At 46.9% G+C, this 19,272-nt stretch overlaps 1 protein-coding gene across 3 annotated transcripts in view; it reads right to left on the bottom strand.

Annotated features, from left to right (window-relative positions):
* Positions 1-269: 269 nt before the first annotated feature.
* The window catches only part of FBP1 (fructose-bisphosphatase 1), a 37,243-nt gene continuing 18,240 nt past the window's right edge, over positions 270-19,272 (bottom strand). For 2 of the 3 annotated variants that reach the window (XM_019034179.4, XM_019034178.4), the window contains 6 exons: positions 17,582-17,744; positions 15,046-15,138; positions 7,058-7,198; positions 3,953-4,090; positions 2,597-2,716; positions 270-706 (listed from right to left, as the gene is read on the bottom strand). In XM_019034179.4, coding sequence (XP_018889724.1) covers positions 515-706; positions 2,597-2,716; positions 3,953-4,090; positions 7,058-7,198; positions 15,046-15,138; positions 17,582-17,744 — 847 coding nt within the window. In that variant the 3' untranslated portion in view covers positions 270-514. The remainder of the gene's footprint in view (positions 707-2,596; positions 2,717-3,952; positions 4,091-7,057; positions 7,199-15,045; positions 15,139-17,581; positions 17,745-19,272) is intronic. The other variant, XM_055349982.2, reaches the window with a different exon arrangement.

Consider the following 19,272-nt stretch of genomic DNA (forward strand, 5'->3'; position numbering starts at 1 on the left):
AACGGGACAACATGAAGGAGAAGCCGTATGCTGGCTCACAGTGGCCAGGCTGCCTGCATTCAGGTCCCCACTCTGCCACTCATCGGCTGGAAGCCTTGAGCCAATTACTTCACCTCTCCTCGTCCATTTTGTCATCTATAAAATGGATTATTCAGAGTATCTGATTCATTGGGTTATTGTGAAGATTAAATGAGTTATCTAATGTTGTATGCATCAGCAGTTATTATTGTCATCATCATTATTATTTGACACAAAGCAAGGGAGACTTCTTTTTAAGGAGGAAGAAGTTTATTTCTCCTCCATCCACTCAAAATATATCTTAACACCAGTGGTGTTATGGAGACAGCATTTGATTAGGGAGTGCCAAGCATTCTACAGCATTTGATGGTGGAAATAGTCATGCTTTTTATTTCTGCTCTCTAGGAATGTAAGGTGCACAGCAGGTCAGGGTACTGCTGTGTGAGACAAAAGGTCCAGGTAGAGGCAATTCTCCGGATGCAGGCAGGGCAGGTGCTCACTGGGCAGAGTGCTTCTCATACACCTTCAGGAACTCGAGCACGTCGTCGGGGGACCCCAAGATCACCGGCGCCCTCTGGTGAATGTCTGTGGGAATGACATCTAACACGGCCTCCTTCCCAGTGGTGGCCATTCCCCCAGCCTTCTCCATGACGTAGGCCATGGGGTTGCATTCGTACAGCAGTCTCAGCTGGAAAACAAGACCGGGGAGCGGCCTCCTTGTATCAGAAGGTATTGCATAAAAAAGAGACTTTTCTGCAGCAAAACATGCAGAGCTGGTGGGAGTTTCCAAGGGAACGAATACTGTATTTTTCCTTCCTGTGAGGCTGTAAAAGTTTCCTCCCACCCCAGGTTGCATCTGAGACAAAACAGTTAACCATTTGGTTAAATTCAACCATTCATCAAGCCAGTGCCAGCAATAGATTACCTGATGCAAATGTGAGATAGACCACCTGCATACTGGACAGAATGACATTTTGGCAGAAGCGATCATTGCCTTCTCTTTATACCATGGAAATTGGACTTAATGAGTGATTCTGTGTGTGTTGGATGGAGCTTCGCCTATTCTAAAAGCAATAAAAAAAAATCCATGGTGGTGTCTGGCTACAGACATCTGGAAAGCAGACCGGCTCCTCCAAACAGTGTGATATTGTTTGCAACTCTGTGTGCATTCCTTTTACGATTCTCCGAAGGCTTTTGGGTTGGAATTCAGTGTATTATACGTCTTGGCATTCACTTTTAAATATTAACTTTTTTATTGTATGCCTTTTCATGCAGTCTGCCTACTGAGCGACAGCTTTCTACAGGTGTTTCCTGAGTCTATTTCCACATAGGTGTCATGGCTAGTTTTGAAAAACCAAAAAAAAAGAAGGAGCCTCAATATTTGTGTTCAGGAACAATTTCGGGGGACGTTAGACAAAAGTGCTGGAAAGCAGGCTAGCCACACAGGTTGAGATGCCCGAGGCAGCTACAGCTGGATGATGGTTTCAGTAAATAGAAATGCCTTCATTCTGGATGCCACGTGCTGCAAACAGACCCAAATACATCCAAATACACAGGTTTTGTGTTTAAGGGAACTGTTGTTCCTGTTCTCCTCTTGCATTAAAAAAAAAAAAAAAAAAAGGCAGCCACGCGTGGTGGCTCATGCCTGTAATCCCAGCACTTTGGGAGGCTGTGGCGGGTGGATCACTTGAGGTCAGAAGTTCAGGACCAGCCTGGTCAACATGGTGAAACCCCGTCTCTACTAAAAATATAAAAATTAGTCGGGCGTGGTGGCGGGCACCTGTAATCCCAGCTACTCAGAATGCTGAGGCAGGAGAATCACTTGAACCCAGGAGGCGGAGGTTGCAGTGAGCTGAGATCGCGCCACTGCACTCCAGCCTGGGCGACGAGTAAGACTCTGCCTAAAAAGCCATCTGTCCACTGGGAAAACATAAGAAGGACACAATACTTGGGAAGGAAGCACACTGTCACCCTGGCAGAAGGAAAGCAGGGCAGCTCTGAGCGAGCGTGAGGGAGCGCAGCCACCCTGCAGCCTGCTGGGAACACCGTGGGCTTGAACTAGTGAGTCGGTGGTGACGGCTCACCTGAAAGCTCTAGGTTTCCCCAGAGATTCTTTCCTCCCCTAAAAGGTATCGTTTTCCAAGTAGTGGATGTTGACTCACTAGTTACCTCTGTTTTACACCTTTTGAAAGCAACCAAAGAAGACTTCTACTGAGGATACACATTTGATTCGCTGCCTTGGAAGTGAGGCTGGGTTGTTTCATTTCACTTTATGAATGGAATTCATTTTGCCCCAGCCAAGCCCTGTATCCACTGGAAGCCCTAAGGACTTTCAGTCCTCGTCCTGACCATTCATTCTCTTTTGCCATAGCACTGGAAGGGCTCTCAAGAGACTATTTTTATCTTTAGTTGATATCATCTGGCTTTACCTTTAATCCACAAAAGAATATGCTACAGACACACGTAGCAACCTAGCATGGAGCGTAATAGCTGGCAAAACCTTTCTTCTTCCTAAACTAAATCGCGTGGGCTGCAAGTGAAATCTGCTCCTCACTCCCTCTCCAGGGGACACCCTTACCTTTCCATTGGGGCTCTTCTTGTTAGCGGGGTACAGAAATATCCCTCCGTAGACCAGAGTGCGATGAACATCAGCCACCATGGAGCCCACATACCGGGCCCCATAAGGAGCTGAATTATCCTGCAAGTTAAGACCCGCAAGAATTAGGATTGCAGAAAATAAGAAAGAGAGTTTTCTTGGTGTCTCCTAAGTTTCTTTGATTCCACATCCATTCACCGAGCACCTACAAGGTATGTATTGGGGCTGTGCTAAAAAATGTGATGAGAATCCTGCTCCCAATAAATAGAAAATGGAAAAATGGAGACAGCCTCTCATCATCTCACAATAGGTCAGATTACCCACAGAAGCCCCAACGAGGGTATGGTTGATTCGGGTTATGGGGCTGAGGCAGGCATTACAGAAACTGTACCATTTAGTAACACCTTAAAGGCTGAGAAAGTTTGTTACCAAGCTAAGGAACCGGGCAGGGGTGGGAGGCAGTGTGTAATTTACAGGAGAGGAAACTGCACAAGTGTCTGCTTAGCAATGTGGAGAGGGATATGGTCCTGGAGGAGGAGCCTGTGGGACTCGGGTGTGCGTGTGCGGAGCTTGGGGGCAGGAGGGGAATCCAGGATAAGATGAAAGGAGAGATGAGTAAGCTGGAGAGAGAGCCTGGGGCAGATCTGAGGCCTCCTTGAACGTCCTGCAAACATTTAGCTTCATCTCTAGCAAACAGCAGCCATCGATGGCTTTTAAACAAAGAAAGGACAAAATCAGATATTCCATATAGAGCAAGCTCCACACAGCCATTTCTTCTCTTCATATTCACTAGCTTGTAACCTCTTTAGGGAGATGTCACGATGGGCACTCTCGGTCTCAAGATAACTGATAGATGCACCTCGGGCAGGCCTAGCAAGGGGCAGACACCACTTGACGGGCATTTGAGTGGGGGAACCACATTTCACCCCATCTGGGACCATGGACCCCAGAAGGGAAGATGTTTTACTGCCATTAATTCATTCATTTGGTTAACTTTATTATCCTAATTTTCTTCTGCCAAGAGAAAGTAGCAAAGGCTGACATGGAGACTGATTTTTGATGTCTCAGGGTGAGAATTCCAGTCCCCAGTACTGAGGTGAGAACTTCATCGTGGGCTCAGTGTAGACAGAAGCCCAATCCACTCCATCCCTGCTTCCTTTCACCTTTAGGGTAAGTCATCAACCAACAGATTTCCACACTGCTCAGGAGCCCCACATGAGGTCCAAGGCCCTCGATCCCAAGGATCCCTTTCATCTCCGGGGGATGCCCCTGCCTCCAGAACGGCCTCTGGTGCCAGATGCCCAGAACCTGCACCACCCTCCCCAGGCCCTCACTTACTGGGGGGAACTTCTTCCTCTGGATGTACTCAGTGACGGCAGGGTCAAAGTCCTTGGCGTAGCCCTCGTTAAGGCTGTAGATTTTACCTTTCTTTTTTATCTTCACATCCTTGTCCACCAAAATGAACTCCCCGATGGCCTTTTTAGACAAGGAAGGAAAGGTGGAGAGATGACGAGCGCATTGGGTCCCCCAGGCCTGGATGAGGCGAGCAATGGGCTGGGCTACGCTGGGCTGGGGTCGCGGCGCACGGGCACCACTCATCCTGGGGCCCCGAGACACCTGCCAGGCTCTCTGGGAACTGTGAATGGGGTGAGGGGAAGCAAGACAATGCTGCAGAAGCCATCAGGGTGATAACAGACACTTTCGACTTTGTTGGCGTATGATTTCAGTCAAACAAGAAAGAAACCACACAAAAATAGGGAGAGCAGACTTGTGAAACAACTGCTAAGCCTGCAAGAGAGTAAAAACCGTGTGTCCAAAGCAATATAAGATGTGTATGCCTTTACCAAACAGAAAAAAGGGTTGGTTCAGGCGGGAGGTGGGCTCTCAGGAGAGACGGGCCACCGCAGGATCAGTCCCTGAGTTACACCCAAGTGCTCAGCGCTGTTCTCGGCTTTACATTTCTACCTTGATGGGAGTTCTCCTTTCTGGGCGTTCTTATAGAACAAAGTAGAACCCTGAGTTTTGAGTCTGGCGTACGTAACTTCCGATGGCCTTTGCTCGCTGGCGTGTGAAGTTTTTCTCAGACTGCCTCTTCCCACATAGCCCAGGGTTAAGCTTATGGCTTTAAGCTTTAGGCTCTTCAAAGGAGATTTGAATTTGGGGGAAAAGTGTTGCAGAAGTCCTATTGCTCCGGATTGAGGATTGTTATGGGTTCCTGTGTGTTTTTGGCAAGAGGGTGATCGAGGCTCTGCCCATTTAGGAGGGGCTTGACGTTGACACAAGAGTTGAAAAGAAAAAAGGCCCACCAACACCTCTCTACCTAGCCATTTATTCCGCAGCAGAAATTGGTTCCTACCCATATGGAGTACGTTGAAACCAGACAGACAGGGAGAAAGGGAGGGGAGAATTCACAATGGCCATTGAAAGGTGTCACTGGAAGTGATTCTTCTTTCTTACTTTTACGCCTTTTTTAATATTTTCAAAATTTTTGACCACAAGTATACCAGAATATTCTTTTATCATTGGTAGAAAAATAAATAAATAAATGTCTTTCAAAAAACTATACAGAAAAGAAAGCCATCTCACAACAGTTGCTGGGTGCAGAGCGCAGGGCCCAGCCAGACTGTCCATGGTGCAAAGGAGGGAAGTCTGTGTACGGAGACAAAACATAAAAGCTCCCAGAGAGTTGAAGCCGCTAGAAACCCAGGTACAGCTGTAGCAGTGTTTTCAGCAGAAACCATCAGCCTGGCTTTGCAGCAAACCCAAACAAAGAGGAAGCACTTAGCACCTCCCTGGCGGGAGGCTCAGCCCCGTCAGGCACCGCAGACAGAAGGGCTGGAATCAAATCCCAGCAGTCCTGCATTGCGCTTCCAAACATTTAGGACTGAGGAGGGCAAAAGACTATCAAACACACAGAAACTTCCCTACAGGGATGCTCCCCTGCAATCTGTAAACAAGAAGGGATTTAATGTTTTCTCTGCTTCCACCAACTCAAAGGTAACAAGAGAAGGCACCAGAAGAATGGGAAGCAGTCAGGGTCTGGCAAATCACAGTCAGCAAACATCAGTGGTGCCCGAAATTCCATCCTGGGCTCAGGTGGAACTTTGCTCTGGTTCTGCCACTAACTCCCCCACCCCACCCCTACCCAGGTCACCACATTTGGAGACTTTAACTAGTGCTATTACCCTACCCTTGTTTATTTGTTAAGTGCCCATGCCTCCAAGGAGGTGAAAGTCCACTTCCCTGACAGCCTGGGACAAAGGCAGCCTGTGTGGCGTTAGCCTTCCTGCCACACACAGACCCAGCCTCACCTCCAGCAGCCTATCTCCCACAGAAGGTTCCTGCTCCCTGTCTGTTCCTGGGGTTCAGTTTGCCAGCAAAAAGCACTTTACACATAGTTCACTAATGTCATAGGAGGACATCTCTAAAAGTTAAAAAAGTTGGCCAGGCATGGTGGCTCATGCCTGTAATCCCAGCACTTTGGGAGGCTGAGGCGGGCAGATCACCTGAAGTTAGGAGTTCGCTACCAGCCTGACCAACATGGCGAAACCCCGTCTCTACTAAAAATACAAGTGTGGTGGCAGGCGCCTGTAGTCCCAGCTACTCAGGAGCTGAGGCAGGAGAATCGCTCGAACCCAAGAGGCAGAGCTTGCAGTGAGCCGAGATCACGCCACTGCACTCCAGCCTGGGAGGCAGGGCGAGACTACATCTCAGAAAAAAAAAAAAAAAAGAAACAAAGACTGCACCAGTTAACTGAAGGTTTGTGTAAATGTACATGAATAAATGTGGGAGCTATTTTTGAAGAAGCAATGTCATCCACTGCTTCAGTTGGCACACCCATTCATCTCAGGAAAACAGCCTTTTGGTGACTAAAGTAGAAAAGCTAGAAATGGATGGATACAGTTTATGGCAAACAGAATATCTACAGCCCCATCCGGTCCATAAATGCATTTTAGTTGGCCAGCATAGTGTTGCACACATGCAGAAACATTATGTTTTTTACAATCCAGTGTTTCTTGAACCATTAATAGGAGCCTTGGCAAGGCGGGCCCCCTCCTCCCAATTGTAATTGCTGGAACTCTTCAGTTCACCCCAGTTCCACCCTTGCCCCCCGGCCCTCCTTCCCCAGCACACTTCATCATCCCTATGGCCTGCCTGGACTCGAGGCATTTGGGTCATTTGAGTAACAGCTGCTCTGAGGAATTCACATTGGAACAAAGACCCCCTCTTGTGCTCTGAGATGCCATTTCTCACCTCCATAGTCTGCTCGGGAGGCATACACTGTCTCTCGGTCTCCTGTCCCCTCCCCACCACACATCATCATCTCTGTCCCTCCATGGGCATCACCTCCCACCTCCACATACCCCTGCCAATCCCCCACACATATCATTCATTTGCTCACAGACACCAGCCAAGCCCCCAGCCTCCTGTGAGGTCTCTCACCGGGTCCAGCATGAAGCAGTTGACCCCACAGTCCATGGCAAGGACCAGCATGGTGGCACTGCCATACAGTGCGTAGCCGGCTGCCACCAGGTTCCGGCCTGGTTGCAGAGCATCTTTCTCAGAAGGCTCATCAGTTGATTTCTAGAGCAAGAAAGAAATAAAAGAATGTTTTTGTTTTGTTTTGTGATTCTTTTTTACAGTTCAACCATTAACAGGAGGCATTCTCAAGGTGCTCTTCTAATGAAATAGGGCATCTTCCCAGAGGGGCCTTCCCCTACACATCAGCAATATCCTGATTAGATTATCACGGCAGCCTTCCCACCAGAACCCAGATTTCCTGCATCTGGATTCCTCTTTCCAATTAGGGCCCTCCTCCAATTTTTCTAATGTGATATTCCCTCATCTCTCCACTATCAGTTCCAAAAAAGAGCATGCCTTCTTGCCAGCTCCCACTAATTTAATCTTATTACGGGCATCCATCTCTTTCACCTGCCTACTCCATCTTTATTTAAACAAATTAACACTGGGCTGCAGGGCAGCCAGTCTGCGGAGGAAATCAGTTTTGTGAGCTCTTGCCGCTGCAGCCCATACTCTGCTGAGCATGTGGTCTATATCACTCACACGTCAGGGAAATTCCCAGAAACGCAGGAACTCAGAATATCTCCCCAGAGTCATTATGGGGTAGAGCAATGCTGTCCAGTGTTTTAACCGTGATGCATGGGAAGAAGCACATTTTACATCACAAACCAGTGCCCCCACACACACACCAAAAAGTTACCAAAATAATACCTACACTTAGAATGTGGCATGTGCTGTAATCCATTTTTTCATTAGAAACACAGCACACTGGGTCATGTGGTCCAGAGTTTTTCTAACACTAGGGAAGGGAGCCCCTTAAGGAGACAGCTCCTAACCACTGATTTCTTACTATTAATGATTTTCTTCTTTTTTTTTTTTGAGACGGAGTCTCACTCTGTCGCCCAGGCTGGAGTGCAGTGGTGCTATCTCGGCTCACTGCAAGCTCCGCCTCACGGGTTCACACCATTCTCCTGCCTCAGCCTCCCAAGTAGCTGGGACTACAGGCACCTGCCACCACACCCAGCTAATTTTTTGTATTTTTAGTAGAGAGGGGGTTTCACCGTGTTAGCCAGGATGGTCTCTATTTCCTGACCTCGTGATCCACCTGCCTTGGCCTCCCAAAGTGCTGGGATTACAGGCGTGAGCCACTGCGCCCAGCCTGATCTTCTTTATTAACACTGGATTGACCTCTTTGGTCATCAAGACAGCCCCAAACAAATCTTTCAGCTTAACTACTCTCTGCTTGAATTAAGCAGAAATAAAAATATGCAATTTCCCGAACTGCACTTATTCTTTTCCTAGATTCCTGCAGCTGAGCGTAAGCAGGGGCATCTGTATCATGCAGCTGGAGAAGGAAGTCATCCCAGCAAAACATTCCAGGTAATTTCTTCCCATAACTTTCAAAAGGGTGGCCCACAGACCACCTGCATTACAATCACCTGGGATATTTATTAAAAATGCACATTCACAGCCGGGTGTCATGGCTCATCCCTATAATCCCAGCACTTTGGGAGGCTAAGGTAGGAGGATCATTTGAGGCAAGGAGTTTGAGACCAGTTTGTGCAACACTGGGAGACCCCATCTCTACGAAAAAAAAATTTTTTTTAATTAGCCAGGCATGGTGGCATGTGCCTGTGGCTACTAAGGAGGCTGAGGCTGGAGGATCACTTGAACCTGGGAGGTCAAGGCTGCAGTGAGCCATTATCATTCCACTGCACATGCCTGGGTGACAGAATGAGAACCTGCCTCTTTAAGAAAAAGAAAAGAAATGCATATTCTGGGGCTACAGCCTAGACACACTGTCAGACTTTCCATGGCGGGGCCTGAGAATCTGCATTGCACTATGCAATGTGAAGGGGTGACCTTCACACTCAAGTGTAAGAACTTCACATTCAAGCATAACAACTACTCATATAAATGAGAAAACCACAAACCAGAAAACCACAAACCCATTTCTTTCCACCGCTTCCCTGCCCCTCCTAGTTTTCACCTGGGGAGGTGGTTAGTTAGCTGGTTGCACTGGGTTATTTGATTCAGTTTGGTTTGTATTCACCAGACAGTGCAGTGGAGCTAAACACAGACTAAACTTACAGGATCAAAACTTTGAGGGAATAATTCCAAGTTTTGCCAATGCACAACCTTGAAAAAGGAAATTAATGGCCTTTGTCAACATGCGCTGCCTGTCAGAGGCTCATTTTAACAATCACCAGCTTCCCTTGAAGCCAGGTACACAGTGGGTGGACTCAGGACTCTAACTCTCCTCTCCTCCCACTGCAGGCTTCAAGTGACCAGTTCTCTGCCAATAAAGGCCCCTTTTCCCAGAGATTCACCTCGCCCAGAACCATCCGTGCTGGCCTGTGGCAAAGGTGCAAAAGTAAACAGCCCTTCCCTGACATACGGTCACCAAATGCTCTACACTTATACACTTCCTCACACGGAATAAAAAATACTAGTAATACTTGTCTATGACCCACATACTCAAAACGAAGAGAAAATTATCCCACTGAGCCATGGATTTGGAGGAATTTTTTTCTAGCCCAGCCCCTAACTTTTTTTTTTTTTTTTTTTGGAGACAGAGTCTTGCTCTATCGCCAGGCTGGAGTGCAGTGGCACAATCTTGGCTCACTACAACCTCTGCCTCTTGGGTTCAAGTGATTCTCCTGCCTCAGCCTCCCAAGTAGCTGGGATTACAGGCGCCCACCACCACGCCTGGCTAATTTTTTTTATTTTTAGTAGAGATGGGGTTTCACCATGTTGGCCAAGATGGTCTCGAACTCTGGACCTCAGGTGATCCGCCTGCCTCAGCCTCCCAAAGAGCTGGGATCAGCCCCCTTTCTAATTCCTTCCTCCAAATGCTCAGCAATGCATGCCTTTCCTCCAAGGGAAACATACTATTCCATTCTCCTGCAGATGCCCAGGGACCAATGAGCACGGAGCACTTGGCAAAATCAGAAACCTCTGGACCCTTCCTTTCTCTGCCTATCTGAGGCCACCACCTGCTGTAGGCACTGGTTCCATGTCATCACATATTATTCCATGTCATCACATAAGGAGAAGTAGGCACAGAAACGGGGGGCCTGGGGGAGGAGAGACTGTCACGTCCACAGTGGTCTTTCCTCGGAGGAGAAACCAAACCCTACTTTTCTGAATCTCTGCTTTTGTGGTGGGAGCTGTAAAGGACATTGCAAGTTAGAGTATGTCCAGTAGAGGGTGATCAGGCTAGAGAGAAGTCTCAGCTCCCTCTCCTCTGAAAGATGTTCAGCTTAAAGGGAAAAAAAGTGGGTGTGGTGGGCATTATTGGGAGGGCAGAAACACTGTTTCCAAACATGTCAAAGAATCTTATTTTCTTATGCTCTAAACAGCCAAGTGAGCAAAATGAAACAGATTTCAACTCAATATTTGGACAAACCATGATGGTTACCCAGCATTGCAGGAGAATTCGCCCTGTCAGGATGTCTCCAGCCAGACACTGGTGGGGCCAGGCACCGTGGCTCATGCCCGTAATCCCAACACTTTGGGAGGTCGAGGCGGGAGGATCACGTGAGCCCAGGAGTTCAACACCAGCTTAGGAAACATAGCGAGACCCCCTTGTCTCCACAGAAAATACAAAAATTAGCCAGGTGTGGTGGTGCACCCTGTAGTCCCAGCCACTCAGGAGGCTGAGGTAGGAGGATGGCTTAAACCCGGGAGGGTGAGGCTGCAGTGAGCCATGGTGGCGCCACTGCTCTCAGCCTGGGCGACAGAGTGAGACCTTGTCTCAAACAAAGAAAAAAAGAAAAAAAAAAAAAAAAGGCCGGACGCAGTGGCTCACGCCTGTAATCCTAGCACTTTGGGAGGCCGAGGCGGGCGGATCACAAGGTCAGGAGATTGCCACCATCCTGGCTAACACACGGTGAAACCCCGTCTCTACCAAAAATACAAAAAAATTAGCCGAGCGTGGTGGCGGGCGCCTGCAGTCCCAGCTACTCGGGAGGCTGAGGCAGGAGAATGGCGTGAACCCGGGAGGCAGGGATTGCAGTGAGCCGAGATCGTGCCACTGCACTCCAGCCTGGGCGACACAGGAGACTCCATCTCAAAAAAAGAAAAAAAGAAAGAAAAAGGAAGAAGGAAGAAAAGGAAGAAGAAGAGAAGGGAGAAGGAGGAGGGGAAGAAGGCAGAGGAGGAAGAGGGGGGACGAGGAGGAGGAGGGGGAGGGAGGGAGGAGGGGGAGGGACAGGGAGAAGAAAGAGAAAGAATAGTAGTAGTCGTGGCCGGGCGCGGTGGCTCACGCCTGTAATTCCAGCACTTTGGGAGGCCGAGGTGGGCGGATCACGAGGTCAGGAGATCGAGACCATCCTGGCTAAAACAATGAAACCCCGTCTCTACTAAAAATACAAAAAATTAGCCGAGCGTGGTGGTGGGCGCCTGTAGTCCCAGCTACTCAGGAGGCTGAGGCAGGAAAATCGCTTGAACCCGGGAGGCAGAGGTTGCAGGGAGCTAAGATGGCACCACTGCACTCCAGCCTGGGCGACAGAGAGAGACTCTGTCTCAAAAAAGAAATAGTAGTAGTCGGTAGGCCCTGGAAAGATGCTGTGGCAGGAGCTGCATGCAACATGACCACACATCCTTCCACGTGCCTTTCCAGGAATCATGTAGCAAGGCCTGGTCACCATGGCAGGGTCACAGTTACCCATGCTGCCCCACTGGGCGTGGGCACCATGGTGCGATTCTAGCCAACAATCATCTCTGCAGAAAGCAGGAAAAATCCCCTTGGAAGCATTATAGATGTCTATGTTTATGCCTCATGAGCCCTCAACTGGTTTCAGCTGTTTCAAGCAATCAATAAGGCTTCCAAAAACTGAAATGACTTAGAGGTCTGTGTCATACTCATCATCACTTTCTTTTTATTAATTAATTAATTTATTTATTTATTTTTTGAGACAGAGTCTTGCTCTGTCACCCAGGTTGGAGTGCAGTGGCGCGATCTCGGCTCACTGCAAGCTCCGCCTCCCGGGTTCACACCATTCTCCTGCCTCAGCCTCCCAGGTAGCTGGGACTACAGGGGCCCGCCACCACACCCGACTGATTTTTTGTATTTTTAGTGGAGATGGGGTTTCACTGTGTTAGCCAGGATGGTCGCAATCTCCTGACCTCGTGATCCGCCCGCCTGGGCCTCCCAAAGTGCTGGGATTACCGGGGTGAGCCACCGCACCAGGCCCCACTTTCTGTCTTTTAAAAAAGTCACCTCTGGTTTATTGAGAAGACAGCCGAGCCTTATTGTTGAGAATTCTGTCATTCATAATTCAAGCTGCTGTTGCAAGCTGGCTTGATATTTTTCTTTTAGTTGATAGCCAATGTCTCTCAATTTCCCAGGTTTTTTTTCCTTAAAAGAGTATTATCTGGGGGGACTGAGATGGAGAATGGGCTTAGTAAACATCAACACTGCTTTAGTTGTGGTTAACACATTAGCCAGATGTCTTCCTCTGCAAGGAAGAATTTTGCTACAAACCTCTCTTGCTCTTCTGTGGATTTGATATTTTGCAAGGAAAATTGCATTCTTCCATGTCTACAACAGAAATGGTATGTTCCTTGGCATGACTTGGAAAATGGATGAATTGTTGCCTTTTTGCCTTTCTAGTATGAGAATTCGAATCTTCTATTCCTCAAACTGATTGTGATGTGGATCTGCCTGTTACCCAAGATAAAAAGCAAAATACGTTGCAATGACCAAAGATAACTGTGCCATGGGGGCTCTACTTTTCACATATTTGAAAGGAAATTATGTATAATACTAGACAATAAGTCACTTTTAGAGATAAAGTGCAAATTTGGGTCTCAGTTCTTTTTTTTTTTTTTTTTTTTTTTGAGACGGAGTCTCACTCTATCACCCAGACTGGAGTCCAGTGGAGCGATCTTGGCTCACTGCAACCTCCGCCTCCCAGGTTCATGCCATTCTCCTGCCTCAGCCTCCTGAGTACCTGGGACTACAGGCGCCCGCCACCACGCCCAGCTAATTTTTTGTAATTTTTAGTAGAGACGGGGTTTCACCGTGTTAGCCAGGATGGTCTCAATCTCCTGACCTTGTGATCCGCCCACCTCGGCCTCCCAAAGTGCTGGGATTACAGGCGTGAGCCACCTCGCCAGACCAAGGGTCTCAGTTCTTAAGTTAATGCCTTTGTGTCCTAGAACAGAGTTCAGCTGAACCAACCTCTTCAGTCGATTCCAGCCTGTGAGGTTTCAGTTCTGAAATAAACAAGAGCTGAATATAGAATGGTATGCTAGACTTTGGAGACTTAGAAGGGGGTGATGGGAGGGGATGAGGGATAAAAAAACTGCATATTGGATACAATATATACTATTCTCATGAGGTATAAACTAAAATCTCAGACTTCACCACTATACAATTCATTCATGTCACCAAAAACTATTTGTATCCCCAAAAACTGTTAAAAGTATATATATATATATATATATATATATATATATATATGTGTGTGTGTGTGTATTATATACACATATATATATGTGTGTGTGTATATATTATATACACACACATATATATATATACTTTTTTTTTTGAGACGGAGTCTTGTTCTGTTGCCCAGGCTGGAGTGCGATCTCGGCTCACTGCAACCTCTACCTCCCAGGTTCAAGCGATTCTCCTGCCTCAGCCTCCCGGGACTACAGGCGCCCACCACCATGCCTGGCTGTTTTTTTGTATTTTTAGTAGAGACGGGGTTTCACAGTGTTAGCCAAGGCAGTCTCAATCTCCTGACCTTGTGATCCACCCACCTCGGCCTCCCAAAGTGCTGGGATTACAGGCGTGAGCCACTGCATCCGGCCTAAAATATATACTTTGAAAAACTAAAACAAAACAAGAGCTAAAGCTAAGAGGATGTACCTTGGATTTTATCATGTTTCCTGATGGGTGGATTGGTTTTCATTCTATTTTTCACTTATTTGTATAATTGAGCACCTCTCCCTCTCCCTCTCCCTCTCCTCCCTCTCCCTCTCCTCCCTCTCCCTCTCCTCCCTCTCCTCCCTCTTCTCCTCCTCCTCCCTCTCCTTTCTCTCCTCTCTCTCTCTCTTTCTCTCTCTCTCTCTCTCTCTCTCTCTCTCAGAAAAAGCAGCTCTGGAGGAGGGGTGACTGCCCGAGTCAGGTGTTAGGAGACCCGAGCAGGGCTGGATTCTCATCCTATGCTGTGTGCTTTCTATGACTTAGAGCAAAGCTCAGTAAACTGTTTCTACAGACAGACAGATAGTAAATTTTTCAGTTTTATGGGCCATACAGTCTCTATCATAACTACAAAACTTTGACAGTGCAGCAGAGAATCAGCCAAAGGCAGTATGTGAAAAAATGAATGTGACCAAATGCCAATTAAAGCTTCATTTGTGAAGAGTAAAACTTAAAATGGATCACGAAACTTTGTTCTTTAGTTTTTTTCAACTATTTAAAAATGTAAAAATGGTTATTCTTTGTTCACAGGCTGTACACATTAGGCCACAGGCTGGACTCAGCCCGGGGCTCATAGCTTATAGACCATTGACTAGGGAACTTAAAGGACAGTTTTGACATAGTCTCTATTGTCTTACGCTCTCAACTCTGAGTTCACATCGTATCATCACTATACTTACCCTCTACTGCCTCTTTTTTAAATCTCATTTTCTATCATAAAAAGTAAGACATAGTAAAAAGAGTGAAATATCCTTCTCTTGCCACCCATATTTTACCCTATATTCTCTTTCAACAACCTAGTGGGTCTTCGTCATGCAATTAGTGCTGAAAACCTCAGAACTTGAGATACAAATCTACTTCAGCCTCACAGAGTTTCATGATCTCCACTCCGGCTGCTCTGCCACAGTGAAATAGGACTGGATGCTCAATCTTAACTTCTGTCCCCAAACCAAGTGCTTAAGATAGCACGTTTTACCTTTCTATAGATGCCAAAAATGGTTCCAATGGACACAAGGCAATCGATGTTGGAAGATCCATCAAGGGGATCAAAACAGACCACATATTTACCCTGAGCACAGAAAAAAGAAATACAACCTTAAAATGTTATAGCAAGATACACTAAAGGAGTATATGTTAGGGACTAAGAATGGGAATTTAGAAGAAAGTTCAAAAAATGTGGGTCTTATTTATTGGTACTGTCATGGAAGGCATGAGATGGCATACAGAATGCACAGATACACACACATACACACAAGACCATTAAACAGAGAAAATACCACTTAGGAGGTGCAGATGAAGGTAATGGAATACAGATAAGTCATGATTTCCTATATTGTTGATATAGTCAAATCGTAATTTTGCATTGAGTTTCCTGGCAGCCAAAGGAAAAAGAAGGTTAGTCACTCATTTTCCTTTATTCGTAAGGAAAAAAATAATTCCTGAGGTGAAGCAGAGACTTTGCTAGGGTTGAGATCTATAAGAAACTTCTCATGGAGGTCTTACAGATGCCCCTTGAGGTTGGGGTGCATAGAGTTTTCAAAAATATCCTGGCTGGGCACGGTGGCTCATGCCTAATCCTAGCACTTTGGGAGGGTAAGACAGGAGGATTGCTTGAGCCCAGGAGTTTGAGACCAGCTGGGCAGCATAGAGAGACTCCTTCTGTAAAAAAAAAAAAAAAAAAAAAAAAAATTCAATTAGCTGGGCATGATGCTGCACATCTGTAGTCCCAGCTACTCAGGAGGCTGAGACAGGAGGTATCACTTGAGCCAGGAGTTCAAGGCTGCAGTGAGCCATGATTATGCACTCCAGTCTGGGTGACAGAATGAGGCCCTGTCTCTAAAAACAAAACTAAACAAAACAAATTTCTAGCATAATTCCCAAAGGAGATAACTGTCAGCGGTAGTGGGAATACCGCAGATTCCTGTTTTGAGTGGGATTTTCAGTGGTGTTCAGGAGCTGGCTGGTATCGGCTCTCAGGAGCTAACGGTGCACATCTCTTCCCAACTCTGCCTTCAGTGATATCACATTGGTAGCTTAAAATCAACGATGGGAGAGTATTCACACCATTGACAGAGGCAAGTGGACATATCAGAGACTTGTTTGTTTGCTTTGAGACCCAGTTTACCAGCACATCACTGGGAGTTTTCCATCTCCAAATTAGCCACTTTACAATGTGATTTTTAAATGTCTGTAGCAGATTAACATGATTCCCTGCCCTCTTGCTCTTCACAGACCACCCTCACTAATGCAGGAGGAACTGGAAACTGGAACACAGGAAGCTGCCTATCATGAAGGCCTATGGTAGACAGAGAAGTCCGGCGTGAGTGATGGAGAATATTAAACAACAAATCTAAGCCATACGCCTAAAGCTGCCAAAGACCTTGAAAGGCCCAGCTGAGAAAAACATGAACTTCAAGTCTGGCATGTACGGCTATTTTAGGAATGATGAAAAACAACTTCATCAGATGTGGCTCCTGCCCTCTTAATAGGGTGAGGACAGGCAGCCTCTTCATCTTCTCATTGTTTTTTCCTAATTCTACTCCTTCATGTTCCCAGTTCCTCTCAAACTGGGAAAGATAGTAAGCCCATATAACTGCACTTCTAATCTCAGAAGTTTTGTTTTCTAATTACAATTGTTGTTTTATAAAAGCTGGGAATACTCTTTCATTTAACAATATTTTTCAACAGTCACTTGTTGTTGAGGCCCTCCAATGTGCCAGGCATTGCACTAGACACTGGGACACAGAGACAAATAAGATTCATTTTCTGCTCTCAAAAAGCAGAGATAATGCCGGGTGTGGTGGCTCACATCTGTAATCCCAGCACTTTGGGAGGCTGAGGTGGGCAGGTCACTTGAGGTCAGGAGTTCAAGACCAGCCTGGCCAACATGGTGAAACCTCGTCTCCACTAAAAATACAAAAATTAGCCAGGTGTGGTGGTGGGAACCTGTAATCCTAGCTACTCAGGAGGCTGAGGCAGGAGAATCGCTTGAACCCAGGAGGCAGAAGTTGCAGTGAGCCAAGATCACACCACTGTACACCAGACTGGGCAACAAGAGCAAAACACTGTCTCAAAAAAAAAAAAAAGAAGCAGAGACAGACCAATAGGGACTCCAATGCGTGCATCAGGGATGGAAGTTTCAATCAGTCTAGGTCAACAGGAGGGTCAGTGTGAAGGTCAGGAATTTGGTGGATAGGGATGTAGTACAAGAGGTGACCAACAGAAGCCAGGGTTTGAAGAGCCTTAAACATGGCAATAAAAAGTTAGAAATGGAGATGAGTTTGTGGGAGTCCACTGGAGAGAAGGCGGCGTGAGCCACAACACTCATCTGCACAGTGGCTCAGGGAGGATTCGAGAGATTGCAGCAGTGAGGTGGAAGCTGTGAAAAGACCACAGCAGGGATCTAGAGGGACTCCCAGAAACCCAGCTCAGCTGAACAAGTGGAGTCAATTATGAAGCTGGGAAGAAGACCGGCTACATTAAAACCCTCAATGGTGGAAGTACGGACCCACCCTTTTCTCCGGTTCCACTATGATGGCGTGTTTATCTTCTTCTGACACGAGAACGCACGTGGCAAAGGATGACTTTAACATGTTCATAACCAGGTCGTTGGAGAGGACGTCCAGCTTCTTAACTTGATCACCTGTCACGTTGGTAGAACCAGCAATGCCATAGCTACAGGGAACAAAAGCCACAAAAAATAAGCCATGACCACCAGAACATGTAGATGAGTCCATAAACCCACCAAAAGTAAGTGTTCGGTAAGATTTAGAAGAAAGAGTTCATGTCCTTTGCAGGGACATGGATGAAGCTGGAATCCATCATTCTCAGCAAACTAATACAGGAACAGAAAACCAAACACCATATGTTCTCACTCATAAATGGGAGTTGAACAATGAGAACACATAGACACAGGGAGGGGAACATCACACACTGGGGCCTCTCAGGGAGTTGGGGACTAGGGGAGGGAGAGCATTAGGAGAAATACCTAATGTAGATGACAGATTGATGGGTGCAGCAAACCACCATGGCATGTGTATACCTATGTAACAAACCTACACATTCTGCATGTGTATCCCAGAACTTAAAGTATAATAATAATTTTTTAAAAAAAGGGCCGGGAGCGGTGGCTCACACCTGTAATCCCAGCACTTTGGGAGGCCGAGGCAGGCGGATCACCAGGTCAGGAGATCGAGACCATCCTGGCTAACATGGTGAAACCCCGTCTCTACTAAAAATACAAAAAATTAGCCGGGTGTGGTGGCGGGCGCCTGTAGTCCCAGCTATTCAGGATGCTGAGGCAGGAGAATGGCGTGAACCCGGGAGGTGGAGCTTGCAGTGAGCCGATATCGCGGCTCTGCACTCCAGCCTGGGCGACAGAGCAAGATTCCGTCTAAAAAAAAAGATTTAGAAGAAAGGAAGGAGGACATACAGCTTGGGAGAACAAGGCAGGAAGGGTGATGGTCCCTCTGGACAGACCCTAGAGAGGAGGAGATGCTATCATCCACCTCTTCACCTCGAACCTGTCATGGTGCCCTGCACACTTTTGTGGTTAAATCAGTGTTTCTTAACTTTGTTTTCATTATGGTTCCCCTAGGAAGCTTTTTAGAACATTTTTTCCTCAACCATATTCCCCCATGAAATATTTTTAATACTACAGATATAGTAGATATCTGTTTATTGCAGTATGTGTCTTAGTGCTTTTTACATAAAAAGTTTGCGGGTGTTTTTGGTTTTGCCCAGAAAGAACCAGTGTTGGCCCCCAAACACACGGGTTAAACGAATCAATAGAGAGACCCAGCAAGCAAGGAAGCCTGGGTCGGGGGTAGCCTGAGTTGCGAGCCAAGCCAAGGGGTTTATGGCTTTATAACTAAAAAGACCCTAAAAGAAACAAAGCATCAACTGGCCCCTCTGCCTCATTTCATAGAGGAGAAAACTCAGACCCAAGACTCCTGTGGACTTCTCCACACAGGCAGAGGGTAGAAGCGAGACGCTGCCTATGACTCCCAGGCAGAGGGTGGAGGCGAGACGCTGCCTATGACTCCCAGGCCAGGGCTCTCTTGGTGACACCCTGGGCCCCTGGCAGGAGTCCTAGGGCATGGAAGTTGCAGGGATCCTGGAGTTTTCACTATTTTTAAGCAAACTGCAAGTCAGCAATTGTAGAATTCCCAGAATCCAGTGGCTTGTCCAAACGCAGCCTAGC

The sequence above is a fragment of the Gorilla gorilla genome, chromosome 13, assembly GCF_029281585.2.
Source record: "Gorilla gorilla gorilla isolate KB3781 chromosome 13, NHGRI_mGorGor1-v2.1_pri, whole genome shotgun sequence".
In the NCBI taxonomy this organism is placed as follows: Eukaryota; Metazoa; Chordata; class Mammalia; order Primates; family Hominidae; genus Gorilla; species Gorilla gorilla.